Below are 24016 nucleotides of genomic sequence, written 5' to 3' on the forward strand. Positions count from 1 at the left end.
AAGACTTCTTTGGCTTCTGGGTCAGGGGCTCATTATTTGACAAAAACTCCTGGGAAAATTGGAAAACAGTTTGGCAGAAATTAGCAAGTTTTTTTTTTTAAATTTTGGATCTTCTTATATCTTCAACTTACCTAGAATATTTTTGCTTTAGAAAGGTGAATTTTATATTTATTGAGTACCCACAATGGTGTCACAGAGAACTTCACAGACAACAGAGCTTCTGAGACATGCCTAAAAGAAGTACTATACTTTATTAATTACTGCATTGCTGCTTAACTTATTTACTAATTGTCTCATGAGGGCTGAGAGAGCTGAACTTCCTTGTCCTTTGGTTTTCTATGTATACAAACCTGCCCTCATTTCCTTTACAATAACATAACAATGAAAGCAATCGCAGAGAAATCATGCCTCTCATTCTTACCAGGCCTGCCATTCAGTAAAACAACTAGGGGCCTAAACAAATATAGAACAAAAAGCTACTGACCCATGATCTCAATTTAGCCTTTTAATTCTCAGGGCCTCTGTAGGGCACCTGATCCATGGCCTTCTAAACCAGCTTGCAAAGCCAAAGCCCCCTCTCTTTTATTTTTCATGAGCTAGGGGATGGTGATACTCTGCCCGAATGCTGACCTGGTTCTAGAAAGGCAGAGAAGAGTGACGTGGGGGCACGCGTATGCTTATTTAGAGGGTTGCTGGAATTCCGGCTCTTGGGACAAATGCAGAAAGCCAAGCATTTAGATAACGTATTCGTCTCGTTCCCCTACCACCCAGAAGTGTTATATTTGGTACCCACATCAGAGAGAGGGAGACACTGCCCCTGGTGTGGGGCCTAAGAGAAGGAGAAGGGAGAAGGAGGTTCATAGGTACCCCAAGTAGCCATGTATAGGAGCACCTATCTGCGTGAGACCCGAAAGGAGAAATATGAGAGGGCTGATGAATTACATGGCTCAGGAGAGCTAAGTAGCTTGGGCCAGGCTCAAGGGCTGGAGAATCTGCAAGAGCTCAATGAACGCTTTGCCAACTACATCAACTGGGCCCGGGGGCTGGAGCAGCGCAATGCCATCTTCCGAAAGCAGCTAGAAACTTTCCAGCGTCTAGATGAGTTGACTAGCTTGGAGGAAGCATTTTCTGAGCAAATAGAGCTGAACCTTCAGCGGGCGAGGGACCTGGCTATTGACCGGGCCAAGCTGGAGCGGGAGGACAAGGATGCCCAACGAGTGCTCGATGAGTTCCGAAATAAGTAAGCTTCATTGGGGTGGACGCAGGATGAGGCGTGGCCCCCGGAGGTGGGAGTTATGGGGATGTTTGGCAGGGGCAAGGTGGCTAGAATAGGACTTTTCTAGGATCGGGCCGGCTGATGTCCACTCTACCACTTACCAACGGCCACAGTCAGATAACTTCAAAGGGGGTGAAAATAGGATTCTAGAAGTTGTTCAGGAAACCGATTTGCTAATTAGCGAATGAACATTGTACTCGTTAGTGTTTTCTAGGGACTGTGTTCTTTTGCATGTACCATTAAGTACTGCTATATATATGTGCATGTGTGTATATATATGTACACATACACGCACAAATATGTGTGACACACAAAAACATACATACATACACATGCAAATCCAGAGTTAAAAGAGTTTGTCTAGATTTACCATGTATATTAACAGTAGAAGACTTATCTTTAACAAGAATCTTTGTGGTTCAGTCGTTTCAGTCATGTCTGATTCTTTGTGACCCCATCTGGGGTTTTCTTGGCAAAGATACGGGAGTAGTTTGCCATTTTCTTCTTCAGCTCTCTTTAACCATTTTATATTGTGTCTATCAAGTGATACAAATTAGCTGCATTTCCCATGATGCCTTTTATTTCTAGTTATGATTATTGTTTTTAAAAATGTGATAAGGACAGAGATTCACATGTGTAATACCCAATAAAGGGATCACATTTTGACTGACTCTGCTTTTAGATTAATTTTCATAAAATTCACTTATGCAAGACATGTACTGAGAGCCAAAGGGAAGGGAAAAATTATGCACTTGTCCCAAAATCCAAAAAAGTTATTGGGGTAATTTGGCCCCAGATTAATCTTTGCCTGAGAATTGAGGAAGCAACTTATTTATTTGGATCTTTGAAATAAAGGTGCTATGAGCTTTTAATTAAGGAAATCCCAGTTTTAATTTTAGTAATTTTTTTCTTTATTTTACTTGGTCCTTTGCTTGCCTTTGTGATTTATCTGAGAAATTTCATTCCTTTACAAATTATCTGTTAAGAGAGCTTGCACTTAGGGGCAGCTAGGTGACACAGTGGATAGAGCAACAGCTCTGAAGTTAAGAGAACCTGAGTTCAAATCCCAACTCAGACCAAACACTTGACATTTCCTAGCTGTGTGACCCTGGGCAAGTCACTTAACCCCAATTGCCAAAAAAGAAAGCTTGCACTTATTTGAGAGGAAAGTTGAAACTTTTTAAAAATGAAACTACATTTTCACAATATGCCAGTCACATATAATTTGGTTTGATATTCCGCAGTTGAATTCATAACCAGTCCAAGCTAGAAAGTAGTAAAAAATATTGAGGCTCCAAGTGCAGAAATATATGTAGCCATCATTTATGAACCCTACTGACTTAAGAATTATTCTATACCTAGGAGGTTAGAGGACTTCAGAAAGCAGAATTTTAATATATGGAAAGTAGCAAGAATTTCTACCGAGGGATTTATAGGCCTAGTTTAAGCTATTTGTTTTTTTGAGTCCAAACCTATGATTTTATCCATCCATTCCTCCATGCAGACCACCCAGTACTCATGCAGGTAGACATTGTAATGCAGTTTTTAATTTTAGAGAATTACATGAGTCCTTGAGAGATTTAGTGACTTGTCCTCGGTCATGATCTGCTATGTTAGTAGATCTTCCTGATTCCACAGATAGTTTCCCTATTCACTGTGTCACACTTCACAGCTCAAATCCAGCCTCAGACACTTAGAAGCCTGGTCCCAAAACCCTGGTCAGTGTTTTTAATAGGAAGGAGAGAGGAGAAAATTCATGAATTTTGACTTCTGTTTCCAAAGATATGTTCAAAACTAATTTTATCTGTTTAAGAAACAACTTTTGCCTTGACTAAAATTATGAGAACTATCACAAAATCATAGAATTTTAGAACTGAAAGGGATCTTGGAGACTTTGTAGTTTAAAGGATCATAAAACTGATATACTTTTATTTATTTCATTATTAATATAATATAATATAATGTAATGTAATGTAATGTAATGTAATGTAATGTAATGTAATGTAATATAATGTAATGTAATGTAATATAATATAATATAATATAGTATAGCATAGTATAGCATAGTATAGCATAGTATAGCATAGTATAGCATAATATAATATAATATAATATAATATAATATAATATAATATAATATAATATAATATAATATAATATAATATAATATAATATAATACAATATAATATAATATAATATAATATAATATAATATAATATAATATTCATTATTTCATTAAATATTTTCCAACTATTTTTTAAAAGTTTTTTCAGTTTAAAAAATTTGAGTTTCAAATTCTTTCCCTCCCTCTTGTCCCTACCTCACCCCTTGAGAAGGCAATATGATATTTATTATACATATGAAGTCATGCAAAATATATTTGCATATTAGTCATAAAATTTTTTAAAACTTTGCTTTTCTAAATTCGATAACCTTATTTCAACGTAATTGGTTTCCTTTGTAATCCTATGTGTTTTATTTTATGTCTTGGAAAAAATTCTGAGAAGGGGTCCATAAGTTTCACCTGTGGAGAGGTCCCTGACACAAAGGGAGCCTTGACACCGCAGCAGTTAAGCATCCCTGAGCCAGCCCATCCCCTCAGTGGAGAGATAAGAGAACTCAAGCCTCTCTAGGTGGAGTATTTTATCTAAGGTTTCACATGCTAGTAATCTGGATCTTAGTCCTGGGAGTCTCTTCTTGGACCATGGGCCATCCCCCCATCCCCCCCATTATGAAATATTACATTTATGAAATTCAAGTATACTTGCAAAATATCAACCCACTTTCCTTTATTAAAGTCCAGTAAGCAAGACAAAATGAGGGGCAGCTTGATAGAATAGACAGAGTGGCCTAGGAGTTAGGAAGACCTGGATTCCATTCCCTTCATTGATACATTAAAAACTGTGTGACCCAGAATAAGGCATTTGACCAACGGGTGCCCCAGTCAACTCTCTAAAACCACAACTTGCGGAGAAGGCACTAACTGTATTGGCAAGGCAAGTGCCCAGTTGGAAGCACCACCTATGACGATGACATTTTGGGTCTTGTTCTTGTCCCCTACCTTGGAAATAAAAATCTAAATACATGATTCAAAAATTCACCAATTGTATTTCCCTCTAGTGAACTCCAGTTTAGACTGGACGTGTACGAATACATAGAGGAACCTGTGCTCAGTAGCTGATGCACAGAGAGGAGGAAAGTTATTTTTGGGAATTGGCATCTCCACTTCCTGCATACGGAAAGATTTCCCAAGCTTCCTTTTCTCAGCACAGCATTGTGCTGAGTCGCCTTCCTTTGTTTCCCAAGTAGTGGTATTTTCCCTAGAGTTAGGGAGAGAAACCCTACAGAAAGAAGAGGATGTTTGTCTGTTAAATTGCAGTGCTTCAGAAGGTCTGTGATTTCATTGCTGTGGGTACTTTCTCCACTAATGTGGATTTTGACTCCCCCCCACCTCCACCCCCTTTACCTTAGTAGTAGATGGTCTTCATAAAGGGAAAAGGGGATAGACATTTAGATAGCATGTGATATGTACCTGGCAATGTACTAAGGATTGCTTTTTTTACAAATATTATCTCATTTGACCCTCACAACAATCCTCCACATTTTACTGTTGAGGAAACTGAGGCAAACAAGGGTTTAAGTGACTTGCCCAGGGTCACCCAACTAGTAAGTGTCTGAGGCCGGATTTGAGCTCAGATCTTCTTGACTCCAGGCCCATTGCTCTATCCATTGTTTCACCAGCTGCCTCTATATGCCTTCCTAAGATGTTGCGGCCAAAAAAGGCATTGCCTAGTGGCCGATCCAAATGCCACTAAGCTGATGGGCCCAGGGTCTATCTCCAGGCCTGTCCTCTAAACCTTTCCGGCTTGGTAGGATCTATCCAGAGCTTGGGCTGTTGACACAACCTTTGAAAATCTAGGGTCATCCCCACACCATGATGAAGTAGCTTCAGAGAAGGACTTCAGTGGAACATATACATACATACATACCCACATGCAAACCCACTTGCACATATATACATATATGTACATACACAACTATATACATATTTACACACATATGTATATATATAGTGTGTGTGTAAATACACATATATAATTAAGGGCAGCTAGGTGCAGAAGGACTTCAGCGGAACATATATGCATATATACACACATGCACATACATACATATATGCATACACAACTACATACATATTTACACACACATGTACATATAAAGAGAGAGTATGTGTGTAAATACACGTGTATATAATTAAGGGCAGCTAGGTGTAGTGGATAGAGTGCCAGGCCTGGAGTCAGGAAGACTCGTTTTCCTGAGTTAAAATCTGGCCTCAGACATTTTCTAGCAGTGTGACCCTGGGAAAGTCACTTAACCTGATTTGCCTCAGTTTCCTTGTCTGTCAATCAGCTGGAGAAGGAAATGGCAAACCACTGGAGTATCTTTGCCAACAAAACAGTGGGCTCAGGAATAGTCAGACATGACTGACAAATGACTGAACAACAACATGTATATGATTCTGTACACATTTTTGGAATATAATAATAGCATTTGTATAGTGCTTTAAAGTTTTCAAGAACTTTACAAATATTATATGATTTGATCCTTTTAACAGCTCTGAGAGGCAATGTGCTATTATTATCCCCTTTTTGCAGATGAGGAAACAGGTAGACAGAGGTTACATGACTTGCCCAGTGTTACACAGCTAGTAAGAGACTGAGGCTGGATTTGAACTCAGGTCTTTCTGATTCTCAGTCTGGTGATCCATTCACAGCACCACCTAGCTATTTTTGAATCATTTTGGAAAATCTTAAACAGAATTCAACTTAGTATATAGTGGTTACATGTTGTGCACAAATTGTAGTATGTAGTTTCCTTTAAGGGAAAATATAAACTCCTTTGTTCGGCTTTAAAAACCCTTAGCAACCTGGTCCTAACCAACCTTTTGAGTCAGAGTATACTCCCCAGCACACACTCTGTGGTCTAGTAAGTATGGTTGTCCTACCATTCCTTATCTGTGGCACTCCAGTTCTTGTCTCCTTGACTTTGTACTGGCTGCCCCTCATGCCTGGGGCACCCTCCAGCCTCACTTTGACTTCTTAGACTCTTTAGCTTCCTTCAGGGCTGACCCCAAGTACCCTCTACACATACATGAACCCCCTAGCTGCTCATGCCTTCCCTCCTTGTATGCATACTTGATAGAATGTAAAGATAGGGTAGTCCTTTCAGGGTGGGGACTGTTCAATTTTTGCCTTCCTAGCCCCAGAACCTAGTTTGGTACCTGGCCCATGGAAGGTGCTTAATAAATGCTTGTTGATTGATGTAGATTGCTTGTGGATCATTAGCACAGTCTACAGTTTGTGTGATCAGTACATAAACTGCTTACCTGTCCTTTCTGTGTTCAATTTACAGGTATCAAAATGAATGTGAATATCAGCTCCTGCTGAAAGAAACGCTTGAACGACTGAACAAGGTGAGCTTATTACATCCTCGGGTTTCGGCAGGTTCACAGACAATGCTGTATTGAATCGCTGCGATGTCTGCTGTCTGCTTAATGTATTTCTCCTTCAAGCAACTTTACAATTTGGATTTGGTTAAGTAGTTATTTTATTCTCTCTCTCTTTCTGTCTCTTTCTCTCTGTCTCTTTCTTTTTCGCTGTCTCGCTTTCTCTATCATCTCTCATTCTCTCCCTCCCCCCAAGTCTCTCTGTCTCTGTGAGGTAGTTACTAGAGGTATTATTATTCCTATTTTATAGGCTCACAGAGGCAAGTGACTTTTCTAGGGTCACACTATTAATAAATGCTGAAGGCTGGACTTGAAAATTTTCCACAGTTGTTTTGGGGGAATATATTTTTAAGGGGACTTGTTTGCTTTTTTGTTGAGAAGTCTCTGTTGTATAAAAAAAGTATCAAATTTAAGAAAAATATGATACATCATGGGAGCCTAGGTTGAGGTACTCACTAAGAGGTAAGTCCAGAAGGTCAAACCAGCTTGTCTAGTGCCTGCACTTCAGGCAGGTCATTCAGCACCGGAAGTAATACTCACTGGTACTATAGCCACAGGTACTTCCAGTAGAAGTAAGAGAGGTGGTGCTGAGATTACTGGAAGCTCAGGGCCAGATAGGCAAATAGCTTTCTTATAGGGTCCTGGCACTGCAGCCTGAACAAATACCTTGTCAGCAGGTTCTGGGAGGTGCAAGGTGGTCTAGTGGATAGAGCTTTGGGTCAGATGTCAGGAGAGCTGGGTTTAATCCATACTGTGTGCCCAGAAGGAAGTCACTTATCTCCAACAACTTGTTTCCTCAGCTGTAAAATTTGGATAGTAATATTTACTCTACCTGTCTTGCAGGATTGTTGTGAGTAAATCTTGAAGTGATACACACATACGTATATTGATCTATATCTATCTATATTCTATATAATCTCTGAAGATCCTTATCCTAACTACAGATCTCACTGATGAGTCTTCAGTCCTGGAAAAATGCTACATTTCCCCCTCGGTGTTCTTGGGGTACCTTTAAAGAGTCATGGTGGTCTCCAATGCCACAGTCCAGTGTGTTTCCCCCAGGATGATCAGTTGAGAATCATTTTAGTCAGCCAGCCTTCAGTAACTTTTAGAAAGGGTATTTTACTAAAGTTTTTAAAAAGGAAAGAGGAAACAAGCATTTATGAAACACCTACTATGTGCCAAGCACTGGACTAAATACTTCACAAATACTATTTCATTGGATCCTCACAACAACTTTGGGAGGGAGGTGCTATTATTATTCACATTTTATAGTTGAAGAAACTGAGGCAGACTGCAGTTTAAATGACTTGTCCCAGGTTCAGACAGTTGATCTGAGGCTGGATTTGAGCTCAGGTCTTTAGTAAGAAGAGCTGCTATAAAATATCAAAAGTCTGAGCAACTCTTTCCCAGGGCAGAAGACCAGGGAAAAATGGGCTTAAGCTTCACCAGCACATGTGGCAGAAGGGTAGCCCAGAGCTCCCGGTTGCTGCAAATCCTTTTCTCTTGTTTGTGAGGTGATTAAATAGTTCCCTTTGGTTATGATGTGGTTTCTTTCTGAGGTTCCTTTCAGAACCATGAATTTATGACCAGTCTATGTTAGGCTCCCAATACAGTACTGGGAACCCAACATCGACTGGTCATAAATTTGCTTTGAGGATGCTATAAGGGAACATGGAAATATGATGGGAACATGAAAAGTCTCAACCCCTTCCAAACTTAAAAGGTCTTCCTCTGGCCAAAAGGGAAGGAGATCTAGGGCTAAAAAACCAAGGCCTCTCTTCCCCATTCAGGTGGTTCCTTCTCAAGGGAGTTTAGCTGGAATGACATACTCCCTCCAATTTCTGGAAATACTACAACTCTAATGAACTTGATAATTTATAAGACCCCTGGGCTATGGCCCAGGACTTGGCCTATCTAAACCCAATTAAGTCTAAAGTCTCTAATTCATTGATTAATCAATTATTGAGCATCTTATCACTTTAAGTTGGTCAGTGGAGTAATTATCAAAGGACTGCATCCTTACACACCCACCCACACCCACCCACCCACCAAAAAAACCCACACACATACATCCACCAGGGGGAGCTTGTGAGTAGGCCAGGGGCCATCCAGAGCTCGGACCATTCCAGAAAATGCTATCTGCACTAGAGCTGGCTACCCAGAGCTTTGTACAAAGTCCTCACTCTTATGCTAGGCTATTATTGCAAGCAGCTGTGTGGGAAGGTTGCTCAACTCTCCTCTCGGTCACACAGAAAGTTTTTTTCAAAAGAAAAAGAAAATAAGTCAAAGGTTTGAAATGGGATTTGTGCAATCTTCAGGGTTTTGAAAGTAGTAGATCCTCTGCTGCTCAATTTGTTCCCTTCTCTCTTCCCTTCCCCCAACCTTGAAACAAAAGGAAAAGTCTTCTCTTTAAAAGAATGTGGTTCTCCCCTCCCCTTCCCCCCTTTTTCTGCATAATTCTGTGGGGATAGGGACTGGACTCATTATTTCATTCATGGAAGGAATTCCCAGATGAGGAAATATCCTCCACGAATGCAAATTGGCACCTGCTACGGGACATCTAGAGAGCTGCCTAGAACACTGAGCAGTTCTAAGTGTTTTACTTGGAGTCTGACAGCCAGTAAGTGCTAGCAGAACATGAAGCCAAGTTTTCCTGGCTCCAAGGCTGACTCCCTAGCCACTGGGTCTAATTCAACTGAAAACAAAAATATGGGCGGTGCAACTCAGTGACCAGTCAAAACAGTTCAGGTCTGTTGTCCGACAAGTGTTTTTCATTTTAAAGAGATAGTTTTGGTTAAATAGCATAAGCACAAAACTAAACGGAGAAATTGAAACTCTTAATCCTGGGTGAAGAAACAAGGAAGAGAAAATGGAAAAACAGGAAATGAAAGGACTGGCTGACAAAAAGGGAAATTTGACCTTTATCTGGATTGTGAAAGGGGGGGGGAGAGGAAGACAGTTGCCATCTTGTCCTTCTGAGTCACCTGATCAGGAGCAAAAATCCCGCATCCATTCCTGCCCATCGCTGTCCTCCACCTTTGCTCATATGCACTGTACTCTGACCCTTTCTCAGCTATGCTTGATGATTCCTCTGAAGCTGCCTACTCTGGGCTTCCTCTTTCTTCCTAGAAGTCTATTAACTTCAAGGTCAACAATAAGAGCACAGGAATCGAACTCTGGATAGTCTGACCAGCCAGCCGGTGTTTCCCTCTACAAAGTTTTCTAGGCAATATTTGTGGGCATGACAAAGGCAGATCACATGTAAATATTAACTAATTGATTTATTTGTGGGGGTGGCAAAGGCAGAGCAAATATAAATATCAAATAATTATTTATTAATTGATGAGAGTGACTTTGGCAAATGGATAGAGAGCAAGCCTAGAACCCAGGAAGATCTGATTTCTTCCCTGCCTCTCCCTGCCCCTGGCAGTGGAGTTAAGTGACTTGCCCAGAGTCACACAGCTAGTGAGTGTTATGTGTCTGAGGCTGGATTTGAACTCCTGACTCCAGGGCCAGTGCTCTATCCACTGTGCCACCTAGCTGCCCCCCCCCAATTTTTTCCCTTTTTTTTTTTTGGTGAGGCAATCAAGGTTAAATGACTTGCCCAGGGTCACACAGTAAGTTTTAAGTGTCTGAGGCCAGATTTGAATTCAGGTCCTCCTGACTCCAAGGCTGGAGCTCTATCTGTTGCACCACCTAGCTGCCCCGGAAGACCTGATTTCAAATACCGCCTGTGGTACACATTGGCTGTGGGACCCTAGGCAAGTCACTTAAGTTTTCGATGTTTTAGGCAGCTTGCTAAGACCATATAGTTTTCAGAGAAGTGGCTTATCTACATTGGCAGTGGGACTTTCCCTCTTTAGGAATACCTTATAACCAATGAAATCACAGGCAGAGTCCCTGTCTCTATCCTTAATGACTGATGGTGCCACCCCACCACACCTATACCCAGTACCAAGGCAAATTTAACTTGCTAAAAGTTTGAGTGTCTTTCTTTGAACTGCAGACCAGTTCAGAAATGTGTACACCCTGTCAAGCTCCTTTCTTGTAACTCCATCCACCTGGATGTACACCTTGTACTTTGCTTCCATTGCTGTGTTTCTTGGTAATCTGACTCCCTTGAAAAGTCCATGCTGCTTGTGGGGTAATTGGATAAAAAACTGGCTGGCTCTTTACCCAAGGGAATATAGGTAGGGGAGTAGGATGATTTGGATTAAGGGTAGCAGAGACAGAAGCTGCTCTACAGTCTGGGGAAGTCAGGGCAGCTTGGCCATTCTGCGAGCAGAAATAAATGTTAGAGCAGGGGTGGCCCATGCCTGCTGGATCCTCCTCTGATCATGCTCTCCTCCAAGGAAGTTGGGCATTGTGTAAATACAATGGCTCAGATTTCTTTTTTCAATTGTATATTATACTTTGGGTTAGGTAAATATAGTAACAGAACAGGCAGATCTGGCTGAGAATAGCAGCTGGGATGGACACACCTCTGCCCACATAATTAGATCAAATAAGCAAAGTTTTATGGTTCCTGCAGTGTCTTATCTCCAATATTTAACCACCTTTTTCTTAGTTTTGTTTCATCCCAAATGGTCTCTTAAAAAAGGTACAACCTAGAGTTACGGAAATATTCAAGTCAAGTCAAAAAACGTCTCCATGCACCAGGCACTGTGCGAAGAATACAAATACAGCCACTCTGAAAGACCATTCTTGCTCTCAAGGAACTTACATTCTAAGAGAGGAAGACTGCACATAGAAGGAAGCTGAAAAGGATGTATGTCTTGTGGGGAAGGTACCCACTAGGGGCATGATGAGGAAAGTCTGGAGAGGAACCTGTAAAAGAGTAAAGATGTGGCTGGCCTGGTGCTTTCCTTAAAATGGACATACCAGGAGAAACCAAACAATCAGAGAAAGGATTTGCAGAGACACTGTGTATGGCTGGTGTGAGAAGACCCAGGGCAGAGGCTGCTGCTAGGGTGAGGAGGCTGCAGGGGCAGGCAAGGTGAACAGGGTGAGAAGGCTGCCTATGATATGGTGGATAAAGACTGGGAATCCGAAGTAAAGCTCAGAATAGAATGAAGGAATTCCATTCATAGCATTAAAAAGAAAGAGGCTTTGTAGGAATAATTGGTTGAATAACTGCTTCTCCAGGCTAAAATGCTATTATGCATTGAAAAGGCTTAGTTTTAAAAATTATTTTCACAAAACCACCAGACATAAGCAGTACTTACCTCAGAAAGAATGGTGGCCCTGTGGCTGCCTTCATTCAATAGCTTAAAAGTAAGTTGACACCACAATTTCTCTTAGTGTGTGATTTTGTTGAGAAATTCTGGTGATGCCCAAATCACAACTTTTCAAATTTTAAGAATTGTTAACAATTCTAGTCAGGTGAATGAATAACCAGAATGCTTTCAGAACTCTTTGTAGGTAATTCAATTCGACAGGCTTTTATTAAGTGATTACTACAGGGGTGAGGAATCTATGGCATTGTGTTTGTATATGGGAATGGGTCAGGGTGGGAGAGGAGGGCTAGGGGTTAGAGGAGGCAGGATATAAAAATTCATCCATTTATTCCTCTGTCAAAATGCATTCAGGGACTATCACGTAAAGAGCACAGAATTCCTGAAAAGGGATAGATTCTTGGGGAGACAAAAATTTTGGGTAAGATAACAGTTCCTAGATCTGATGGATTTTGGTAGGAGGGTTAGACATAAGTACCAATAACTGATGGGGTGAGCTCAGAGATCCCCCCCCTCCGCAACCTTTGTACCAAAGGGAATCTGGCTCCCATTTGTCTACAGACCCCAGCTCATGTAGTACCTTGGCAGGTTGGTGGCCTAATGGATAGAGTAGTGGACTTGGAGTCAGGAAGTCCTAAGTTCAAATCCTGCCTGAGATACTTATTAGCTGTGTGACCCTGGGCAAGTTACTCCACTTCTCTGTGCTTTGGTCCCTTCATCTGTAATATGAGGGGATTGGACTCACTAGCCTTGTACTTCTAGCTCTAAAATAATTTAATTTGACAGGCTTTTATTAAGTGACTGCTACAGGGATGGGGAACCTATGGTGGTGTGCTTGTTTGTGGGATGGGTCAGAGAGCTATAAAACAAAGTGAAGTTCAACTTGGAGGATCAGGGAAGGCTTCCTGGAGGAAGAGGCATTTGAATTAGACTTTCAAGGATAGGTTGGAATTCAATGGGTAAAAAGGGAGAGGAAAGTCATTCTAGGCTTAGGGGATAGTGTAAATGAAGGTGTAGAGATGGGGAGGCACTTTGAACATAGGGGATAGGAATGTAATGTGCATGGAGGGTGATACTCTGAGATAAGACTGGACATGTTTGATGTCTTCAGACTATGGAGATGCTGGTGGCCTGAAATATCAGGCAAAAGGGCTTGAGTTTTACTTATTAGGAATTTGAGGAGCACTGAAGGGTTTTGAACAGGACAGACCAGCTCATTAGGAAGGTTATTCTGGCAGCCATATAAAGAAGGTCGTAGAGTTAGGAGTCTGTTATAACAATGTAGGTAAGAGATAATGAGGGCCTGAGCACAGCAGTGAGGATGGAAAGGAGGAGGCAGAGATGGGAGAGACCAGAGAGGCTAAAATAGCAAACTTTAAAAGGGATTGGATTTTGGGAGGGCCAGAGACAGGAAGGTGTCAAAGATGATTGAGGTTAACAGACTGGGTCACTCAAAGGATGGTGGTAACATTAAAAGGCATGGGAATTTGGAAGGAGGGGCGTGTTTTAGAGGGAACAGGATGAATTCACTTTGGGACATAAAGATTTGGATAATTCTAGACATAATAAATGCATGTTGAATTGAAATTGTTGGACTTGTTGAAGTCTAGATGACTACAGGTCATCCCCAGGTGGAGATATCTAGCGTGGGATAGGAACTCGGGGGGGGGGGGCCTGGATAACAGAGATATTTGAAGCCATGGCAGTAAAGGAGATCACTAAGTATAGAAGGAAGGGACGGGAATAAGCATTAATGAAATAATTAATTAGTATGTGCCAGACGTGCCAAGTCCTTTACAAATACCATCTCATTTAATCTTCATAACAACCCTGTGAGGTAGGTGCTAATATTATCCCCATTTAATAGTTGAGGAAACTGAGGCATCTCAGGAAACTGAGGGATCTCGTCAGTAATGACTCTGTCATTCTGTTAGATGCAAAGAGAGTCCATCTGAAGATGGTTCATGCTAGCCTTCCGTGCCCTAGGTTCAGGTACCAGAACTTGAAAGCATTTGATGCTTCAGAAACTGGACTTGAAATCTGCTGGTCTGTTCTCAACACAAATACAGTAAAATCTTGATTAACTAGAACCTAGCTAATTGGAGCCCTCAGTCAAGCAAAAATTATCTATGCCTTAACTTACTCAATTGAGAAGAAAAAAGTTATTTAAGTATTTTAAATAGACAAATGAATGACTTTCAGGGGCTAACCTGGGGTTTTAACAAAAGCGACCTCATCAACCCCATCCGCTTTATATCTTAAAGCTATTTTTACAATAAAAATTGATGTGAATTGTGACCTGGAGAAATGGGAATATCCTGAATTATTAGAGAAAGATTAAATACTGAGAAAAACCAGAACCAGAAGCCAAAAGGCCTGGGTTTTAGTCCCAGATCCTATACTGTCTAGCCGTGAGGCCATGGACAGATCACAAAATTTTATCATAAAATCATAAATCTTTGTACCTCAGTTTCCCCATATCTAAAATGAGAAAAATAATGCTTGCAGTACCTATGTTGCAGTATGGTTATGAGAAAAGCACTTCAGAAATTATAAACCTATGAATATAAGTAATTATTAAATTTCAATATTATATTTAATAAGGCAGAAAGAGGATGGGAATAAGTACTTATATAGTGCCTACTAGGTACCAGGTACTGTGCCATGTGATTTACGAATATCACAATAATCCTGAGAGGTGGGTGTTGTTATTTTCCCCACTTCACGGTTGAGGAAACTGAGGCATATACAGTGGTCAAAGGACTTGCCCAGGGTTACATAGTAAGTGTCTGAGGCTAAATTTGAACTCATTTCCCTGACTCCAGAGCCAGCACTCTAACCTAGCTTCCCCTTTAGACTTTCAATAGGAAAAGCTAAGACAAAAAGAAACTTTCTGGTTAACCGTCATTTAACCAGAAATTCAAATAACATCTATTCACCCGCTGAGCATTCTGGACTGGAACTGAGGTTTTTGTTATATTTGCGAATTCTATTGGTGGCTGTCATTGTAAAGCCTCACCAGACACTCATTGTTACTCTGGTTCGCTTTTCAATAGCTGATCCTAAATGTGATGGGGCACATGCATGTTTTTGATGACTGGGTCAGAATGGGTTTTTAGAATCAGCCACGGTCTCAATGAGGAAAAAAGGAGAAGTTTTCATTGATGGCACATCTGAAAGACCAGCTGACAGCATCAATGGCATAATGAAAACACATGCATCTTTGGAAGCACGGGGTGGTGGGGAGACACAGAGACAGAAAGAGGGAATATCCTCAAATGCATAAGCAGCTACTGATTCCTCTGGGGGACAGGCCAAGGTAGCAACTTGGGTAGCTAGGTGGCAGTGGACAGAGTGCTGTGCCTGGAGGCTGGAAAGCTCATCTTCCTGAGTTCCAATCTGGCCTTAGACACTTACTAGCTATGTGACCCTGGGCAAGTCACTTAGCCTTGTTTGCTTCAATTTCGTCATTTGTAAAATGAGTTGGAGAAGGAAATGGCAAACCACTCCAGTATCTCTGCCAAGAAAACCCAAAATGGGGCCTTGAAGAGTTGGATGTGACTGAAAAAAATGCCTTAACAACAAGGTAGCAACTCATCAGATAAGAAGCCCTTACAGGAAGAAGAAATGCTGCCAGAAGCAAATCAGTAGCCCTTTATTTTGATGAAAAGAATTAGTTGTCTTTTAATAGACACTCTGAATAGGTGCAACTTTAATTTGAAAGACTTAATGTGCTGTAGACCCAATCTTGACTCAAATAACGTTTTCTCCAGGAAGTTTTACCTAATTTACCTCTCCATGGCCATAAAGACCTTGTTCTACTTGGATTTCACATGGTATTTGGCTTGCACCTCTCTTGTGTACACGACATTTATTATTTTGTGTTACAATAATTTCTGCATGCTTCATGATTTCCTAGTAGATCATGAGTAGTAAGATCATTTAGAGTAGTAATGAGGGCAGGAACCATGTTTTATCTAAATTTTGTATCTTTCTTAGGGCTTAGTATGGCAGGGTAGATGCTATCTCCATTCTGTAGGTGCTTAATGAATATCCATTTTAATTTAATTGTTGGATGATGTTTTGCAAAGAATTCTGAGTAATTTAAATTAATTTAATTTAAATGGCCTAAATTAAGAAAGATGAATATGCTATACTTTTTATTCTTTCCAATTTCAAAGATTTTTCAGACTTTGTTCTCCTTCTGTTCACCGTTTTTGATCCTCTTTGGAAACTGTGATCCTGTTGGCACATACATAACTAGGTTAGTGATAGATCACTGCAAACCAGAGGCTATAGCAATGTTTTTTTTCTCCAGGACTTTGCACTGGGCCCATCGATGTTTTCAATAGTGACTTGCCTGATTTGGAGAAAAAAAATTACTTGTTAAGTTGGCAGATGACCCCAAGCTAGATATAGCTGAATGCTGACTCTGGAGGTCAGGATTAGAATTCAGCACTTGTAATTGAGATTTTCTGATGTAGATTATATGTGGGTCCTCAGTTTATTCCAGAGTTAAGTTCTTTGCCCTGTAGTATGCTATCAAATGTGTCTCTTGCCATGTGGTCTCGAGGGTAGGTACCATCTTATTGCTTTCTAGTCATTCAGTTAAATTGGATCTATGTACCTCTACATAAATTGTGTTGTCTTCACCACCAAGAAACAGACTATCTTTTTTCTGTTCCAAAACCAATCAATCAAGCACTTGACAAGCATTTATTAAGCCCCTACTATTTGCCAGGCATTGGGTCAGGTGCTGAGGATTCAAATATAATTAATAAACCAATTCCTACACTCAAAGAAATTACATTCTAATGGGGGATACAGCAAGTACATAATCTGATTTTTTTTCTTTCAATTGTTCATCAAATTCATGTTTCCATGTGAGGAGGAACATTTTCAGACTGACTGCTCTACCTTGATCCCAATGAATGCTCAGTCCTTCTTTTCATGCCCATTGGCTCAGTCTGCTAACTCCTGTAGCTGATTCAGACTGCAGGAGTAGTTTTCCTAATTATCTTATTACATTTTCATATTTATAAAACTTTAAATATACAATTGAAGTACTGTAGACATAAATCTCATCAAAAGAAGAGGGAATATTAGAATCGTTTAAAATAGGGGTAAATATGAGTAAGGACCTGAGGAGTTTTCTAAGAAATAAAATGTATGAGCTTTAGTTACATTAATTTTGGCTTTTGAGAGCACTTTTATGTTGAACCAGTCAATCAGCTAACACTTATTAAGCTCCTTTTATGGACCAGACATTGTGCTAATAGGTCTCAGAGTTGATTTGGGTCCCAGGGGAGAAAAGCCTATGAATGTGAACAGTTTCCCTCAACCCTCATTGTGATTCTCTAATAGTTGCCCTGGAATAGACACATGGAAATGAGATGTATTCTCACTTACAACCCAAGAGGAGAATTCCTAAGTTGTGGAATCTTGACTTTTGGAAAGGAAAAGAGGGCATTCCTGGGCAGAACCAGCCTTGGGGTTGCAAGCACAACTTCCAGAGTTTGGGCACCCAGCCTTCTAGAATTTGTTTTTCTTTCAGGGAAAGTTCAAGTCTTCAGGGTAATATCAAATGATGGGAAGCCTATATGCAAGAATGTGTTAGTAAATGTTTAATAACTGGCTTTCCAGAAAAAATGTTCCTGTGACATACTTTTAAATTTAATTTTCATTGTTACATTTTCTCCATCGCATTTCAAAGTCTAGATGATTAACAAAACAATAAATCAATTTCTGATTTGTAGTATTTGCCAATTTCTGAGGTGTAAATGTTCCCACTGAAAATTTAACAGTCTGCTCTATTAAGCCAGTACAAATGAGACTTGCTATAATTTTTGGTAGCTATTTCTCTAGCAGCCCCAAATTTCTGTTACCATTGAATCTGGAGATCCTGGCTAGAAATGAGGGATTCAATGGAGTGGGAAGAAAATTGTGTTGATTGTTTATGAGTTATTGTGGGTATTTTCTGAGGGTGAAATAAAGGCCATACAATCTACTCTCCATGAATTCTATTTCTTAGGCTGAAAGATTAAGCCACTCTCTCTCTGTGGCTGGGGCCAAGAAATTTTGGGTTCAGGCATTCACCTCTTGTGCTGTATAGGTGAGGACACATACAGCTCCCATGTACCTGTGCCCCACAGTAACGAGCACTCTTTGTATCCTTCAAAGTACAGCTCAAGAACCTTCATAAAGTTGTTTCTGATTCTCTTAGTTATTAGCACTCTCTCCTTTGTTAAGTTAATTTGAATGTACCCAATAGTACATGTTGCATCCCTCCATTAGAATGTAAGCTTCTTGAGGATTTCCTTCATCTCCTGAGTTGGGGAGACCAATGTGAAACTTTTCCCTTTTTCACATTTCAGGAAGCAGATGAAGCCTTGTTGCATAATCTGGAGCTTCAGATTGAATCCCAGTTTCTGCAGGATGACATCAGTGCAGCAAAGGACAGGTACAAGAAGGTAACTATGAACCATTTCCCCAAACTTTCTCCCATGTCTTAGTCAGTCAGATAAGTCTAAATAAATTTCAAAGGGACTGAAAACTTGAGGCCTTAGTTACCTTACGTTTTGTCTATCAAAATCGATGTGGTCAGCTGGTTGCTTAACAACACTCATTGATTATTTTCTGTGAAGGGGGATGGGCTCCATACTATGTGATCTAGTCACTGGGATAAGGAGTTATTATCAGTTGATGGTCGTCAGCTATTCAAATTAACCAATTGTGGTTACTGAATCTAGGTTTTAATGAAATCTATCTTGAGGCCAAACTGGTTAAGGAAATAATGAATGTCAGTAGATCTTTTTCATACGGTGGTGATGGATTGACCTGAATGCTGGAGGCTACTGCCATATTTCCCCGCCCCTTCATCATTTAATTGGCTTTGCTATGCTTATTCGTCAAATCATTCTGTACTCTTTACATGGAAAGTGAGCCTGAAGATAGTTTGCTATCCTTGTGTTTTTCATTCTGTTTTCCCGCTTTGTTCATTCCCTCAACCCATCCTTAGATGCTTCATTTCTTCTCCATATTTGCTCCTAGCTTTGGTCCCTTGGGAAATTGTAGTGGGTAGGATGTTGGGTGGTCCAGAAGTGGCCCACAGCTACTTTTAGGAGTTGGATGGGAAGAACATCTGCATCAGGAAGGGCATTCTTTGCCCCTCTCACCCTCAGATCTTAGGTGGATGGTTCCTTTTTCCTCCACATGCCTCCTGTATTTGCTCATTGAGTTGGGTGATTCACAAGATTGGATGGGCTACTGTGGATGGTATTTGGGTACCTCTCTAATAAGCATGCCTGGCAGCCTATACTTTTGTTGCACATTCACTAGGTCCTACTTTTTCCATGTAGTAGCATCCCAGAATGACCAGTCTCTTCCTTGATAAAGATCGCAGGGTAGATTTAGAGATCTTAGAGGCCATATAGTCCAACACCTTCATTTTACACATCAGGAAACTGGGGCCCCAAGTGACTTGTCCAAGGTCAAAAAATAATAAATGACAGAGGTAGGATTTGAACCCAGATCCATTGTTCTTTCCATTTGTACCATACAACTTCCATTATCATTCCTAAAGAGTCCTAGAACCATTAGAACTTGTCTAAATTGACAATGAAGCCTGACTCTCTTATAATCAACTCTAATTTTCTGTGCCAGTAAAGGAAAACAGTGGCACAGACAACCCAAAAAGCCAATAACCCACAATTAGACTTTGGAATGAAATATATACATACATATATACACAAACACACACACACACACACACACACACACACACACACACATATATATATATATATATATATATGTTAGGGTAGGGTGCAACAAATGAACTTTTATGGGTATATGTTACTTAGGTCAATATTATAACTAGTTTGAATTTCCTGAGCATCAGGAAGCCGGAAGTATCCTATTCATTTGGAAAAAAATGACCTGAGATTAGAAACTTTCCATTCCTAATCTTTAAAGGCGAGGAGAGAAATCAGAATAATCTAAATTCAGAGAAATGAGAATGAACAGACCTATGACTTTACAGAAAATCTAAACTTTGAGGCATCAACAGCAGCAGAAAATACTCTCACCATCAAATTAAGAGATTTGCGGTCTCCCCACCCCATTACCTAGCATACTGTTAGAAGGAAAACCTTAGCCTTGCAAAGTTTCAGTGGAAATACTTCTATTCCTCCAACAGAATCTCTTGGAAATTCAGACCTATGTCAGTGTCCTCCAGCAGATCATACAGAACACTCCTCCAGTGTCCACAATTACCATCGGCGTTAATGAGGTAAGAACCGGGGGTGGAGGTTAGTGATGCAGCTGCCAGAAAGGCAAGGATTCTGAGAGTGGAAGGGTGATTGGCAAATGTCCAGGGTGGCATTTTTACATCCTGAGGTGGGGCCTTCCCTACCACCTGGTCTCTCATGTGAAATTAGGCCTTTCTGATGATTTCCTCATGATATCTTTAAGAGTGGAGCAGTACGAGTATTAGTCTTTAGATATCTAGAGTAGAAGAATTTAGAGATTGATTTCATCTATTCCCTTCTTTTTATATATGATAAAACTGATGCTCAAAGACGTTGAGTTATCCAAAGTTGCCCAAGTAGTGTGTGGTGAAGGTTGGATTTGAACTCAGGTCTTCTGATTCCGAGGCCACTGCTTCATCGTGTTGCCTCTCTTCTTCTGACTATATACATAGTCACGAGCCATCCTTTAAACTGATGACACCCAAATGCCCAGGAGACCTGGGAGACCCCACCACAGGGTGGGGACTACGTGGGCCACATGTTGCCCATAGTGAAGCGGTTTACCATTCCCTTCTCCAGCTTATTTTACAGATGAGGAAACTGAGGCAAACAGGGTTAAGTGACTTGTCCAGAGTCACACAGCTAGTAAGTGTCTGAAGCTGGATTTGAACCCAGGTCTTCCTGACTCTGGGCCCTGCACTCTATCCATTGCGCCACCCAGCTGCTCATACCCATAGCCTTGCTGCTTCTACATGATGAGTTACTTTTTTCTCTCTGATCAGCCCTAATTTCAGAATAGCAGTTTCACTTTTGGTTTTCCCTATTTTATGAGAGCAAATAGCAAGAAAATGCTTATTTGTAAGGGATAACTAGGTAGTATAATGGCCAGAGCACTAGAACTGGAGTCAGGAAGACCTGAGTTCAAATCTGGCCTCAGATACTATCTGTGTGACCCTGGGCAAGTCACTCAATTTATGATAGATAGCTAGGTTTTGTGCTTCTTTCTCCACAGACTAGGCTTCTTTTTCCATTTGGGCCTTTTACTGTGCTACCATCCCATCTGCTTCTCCCTCTTTTATTCCTTTCCTTCTAGGCCTAATGGGAGAGAAGTACTTCAGTGAGGGCCCTGATTCCTTCTCTGCCCCTCTTCACCCACCCTTTCAAGAGTATGACTTGAGGACCAGAAGGAGTTTCTTTGCTTAAAGGAAGGGAGAGTTAAGGATTTTCTGGGTCCCAAGTGCCATGACAAATTCAACTTGTAATACACTCTTAATAAGAATTAGATAACTAGACCTGGCATTTAGAAAACCCTTTGTCCTCAAGTGCTCTGTGTCTGCATCTTGGGTTCCCCTGCCTTTCTTGGGAGAGATTAACCCTTTTCTGAAAAATGGTAACAATAATAGAAATTGCCTCCCAGCGTAGTTGTGAGGATCAAATGAGATGTTTTTAAAGTGCTTTGCAAATCTTAAAGCTTTCTATGAATGCTAGCTGTTATTATTACTACTGCTGCTGCTACTACTACTACTACTACTACTACTACTACTACTACTACTACTACTACTACTACTACTACTACTGCTACTACTTTCTGTACCAATTCAGAAAGTAACTCTTCAGCAAGATACTTTTAAGTACTTTGCTTCAGTCATAATTAGACTTCCTTTGGTTTAGAGGAGCTGTTGGAAAGAAATGCATTTAGGGAAAAGGTAATGGGATCTGATTTAGATAGTTTGAATTTGAGATGCCTACAGGATATCTCACTGAAAATTTCTAGTGGAGGTGGTGGGAATGTAGCCTGGAATTCAGGAGGGAAGGCTGGTTATGTAAACATGGGAGTTGTATTCCACCCACTGCACCACCTAGCTGCCCCAATACTTTTTTTCTTTTTTAAAAATATTTTATAGATATCTTTTGTCTTTGTATTTTTGAGATTTCCAAATAAACCTCCATGTCTCCTCCCAAAGAGCCATTGCTTACAACAAAGATTTTTTTAACAAAAGAAAAAAAAAAGGAAGAGGAGAAAGAAATTCAGCAAAACTGATCAACATGTTGAAAAAAAAATCTGATGTTATTTGTAATGTTCAACTTCTGTGGACCTCTCCTCTGCCAAGGTGGTGGTGGGGACATGTCTTACCACCCTTTTTTTTTGGAGTTAAGATTTTTCTTTATATCTTCACAACAGTTTTGATGGTTTTGTGGCATTATGAATATTGTTTTCCTCAGTCTGCTCACTTTATTTTGCATAAGTTCATGTAAATACTTTTGTACTTCTTTGTATTGATTGTATTTGCTATTTCTTAATATTCCATTAGGGCAGCTAGGTGGTGCAGCAGATAGAGTGCTGGGCCTGGAGTCAGAAAGACCAGAGTTCAAATCCAGCCTCAGACACTTATTAGACATATGACTCTGTGCAAGTCACTATTTGCCTCAGTTGCCTCATCTGTAAAATGAGCTGGAAAAGGAAATGGCAAACCACTCCAGTATTTTTGCCAAGAAAACTCCAAATGGGGTCACAAAGAGTTGGACACAACTGAAAACAACTTAACAAAAACAATATTCCGTTACATTTAAATTCCACAATTGTTTAGCTATTCCCCAACTGACTAGTATCAACTTTGTTTTTGGTTCTTTGCTACCACAAAAAAAGTGCTGCTATAAATATTTTAGTGTAAATGGAGGCTTTCTTTTTGTCAATGACCATCTTAGTGTATATATCTAACAGTGGAATCTCCCAAAGAGTGAGGACTTTTTGGTTACCTTATTTGTGTAATCACAAATTGCTTTTCGAAACAGTTATACTTATTCACAACTCCACCAATAATCCATGAGTGTGCCTATTTCTGTAACCCCTCTAATATTGATTCTTCTTTTCTTTTGCCATTTTTGTCCATTTGCTGGATGTGAGGTGAAACTACAGAATTTTTTAACTTTAATTTCTTTTATAAGTGATTTAGAGCATTGTTCCATATGGATTTTGATAGTATGCCATTTTTCCTTTGAGAACTATTTTTTTATATCCTTTGACAACTTCTCCATTGGGGCAGTAATACTGTCTTAACAATCCTTGCTGCTTCCTTTCCCCTTCTATCAGATCAGTTTCTTGTAAACAAGCTGAACTCTTCCATTATCAGATACGAGTCTTAGGTCTTATCCCATCAAACCTCTGTGACAACCGTGAGATTATAGTCATCTCCTTGTGCTGAAATGACATTTTAACTTTGTTTCCCACATTCTGTACCTTAGGATATTCATATCTGAGGTCAGAATATGGTTTGTAACCTTCTTCCCAGTTCCCTTTGTTTAGGCAGTTAGATGGTGCTGTGGATAGCGTGGATAGCACCCCGGACTCAGAGTCAGGAAGATGTGAGTTCAAATCTAGTACTAGCTACTTTTTAGTTGAATAATCCTGGGCAAGTCACTTAATCTCTGTCCACCTTAACAAACAGAAATCCACCTCTCTATAATCTTCATTCATTGCTCCTAGTTCTATCCTGTGAGGATAAGCAAAACAAATCTAATTCTGCTCCCACTCAACAATCCTTCAGCTATTGGAAGACAACCACCATGTTCTTCCATAGGTCTTTTCTTCTCTGTGTGAGACAATCCCGATATTGGAACTATTACAAATACTCAAATTAACTTACAAAGGACCTATGAAGGAAGACACTATCTGCATCCAGAGAAAGAACTAATAAATAGAAGTATATACAGAATAATTTTACATATATATGCACTTATTTGTGTCTA

At 40.2% G+C, this 24016-nt stretch overlaps 1 protein-coding gene across 2 annotated transcripts in view; it reads left to right on the forward strand.

Moving 5' to 3' along the window:
- The first annotated feature begins 878 nt into the window (after positions 1–878).
- Positions 879–24016, forward strand: part of BFSP1 (beaded filament structural protein 1) — a 53555-nt gene continuing 30417 nt past the window's right edge. For both annotated transcript variants that reach the window (XM_020986403.2, XM_078149705.1), the window contains exons 1-4: positions 879–1240; positions 6690–6750; positions 18395–18490; positions 20218–20310. In XM_020986403.2, coding sequence (XP_020842062.1) covers positions 879–1240; positions 6690–6750; positions 18395–18490; positions 20218–20310 — 612 coding nt within the window. The remainder of the gene's footprint in view (positions 1241–6689; positions 6751–18394; positions 18491–20217; positions 20311–24016) is intronic.

The sequence above is a fragment of the Phascolarctos cinereus genome, unplaced genomic scaffold (genome assembly GCF_003287225.1).
Source record: "Phascolarctos cinereus isolate Bilbo 61053 unplaced genomic scaffold, phaCin_HiC Scaffold_2;HRSCAF=192, whole genome shotgun sequence".
NCBI lineage: Eukaryota > Metazoa > Chordata > Mammalia > Diprotodontia > Phascolarctidae > Phascolarctos > Phascolarctos cinereus.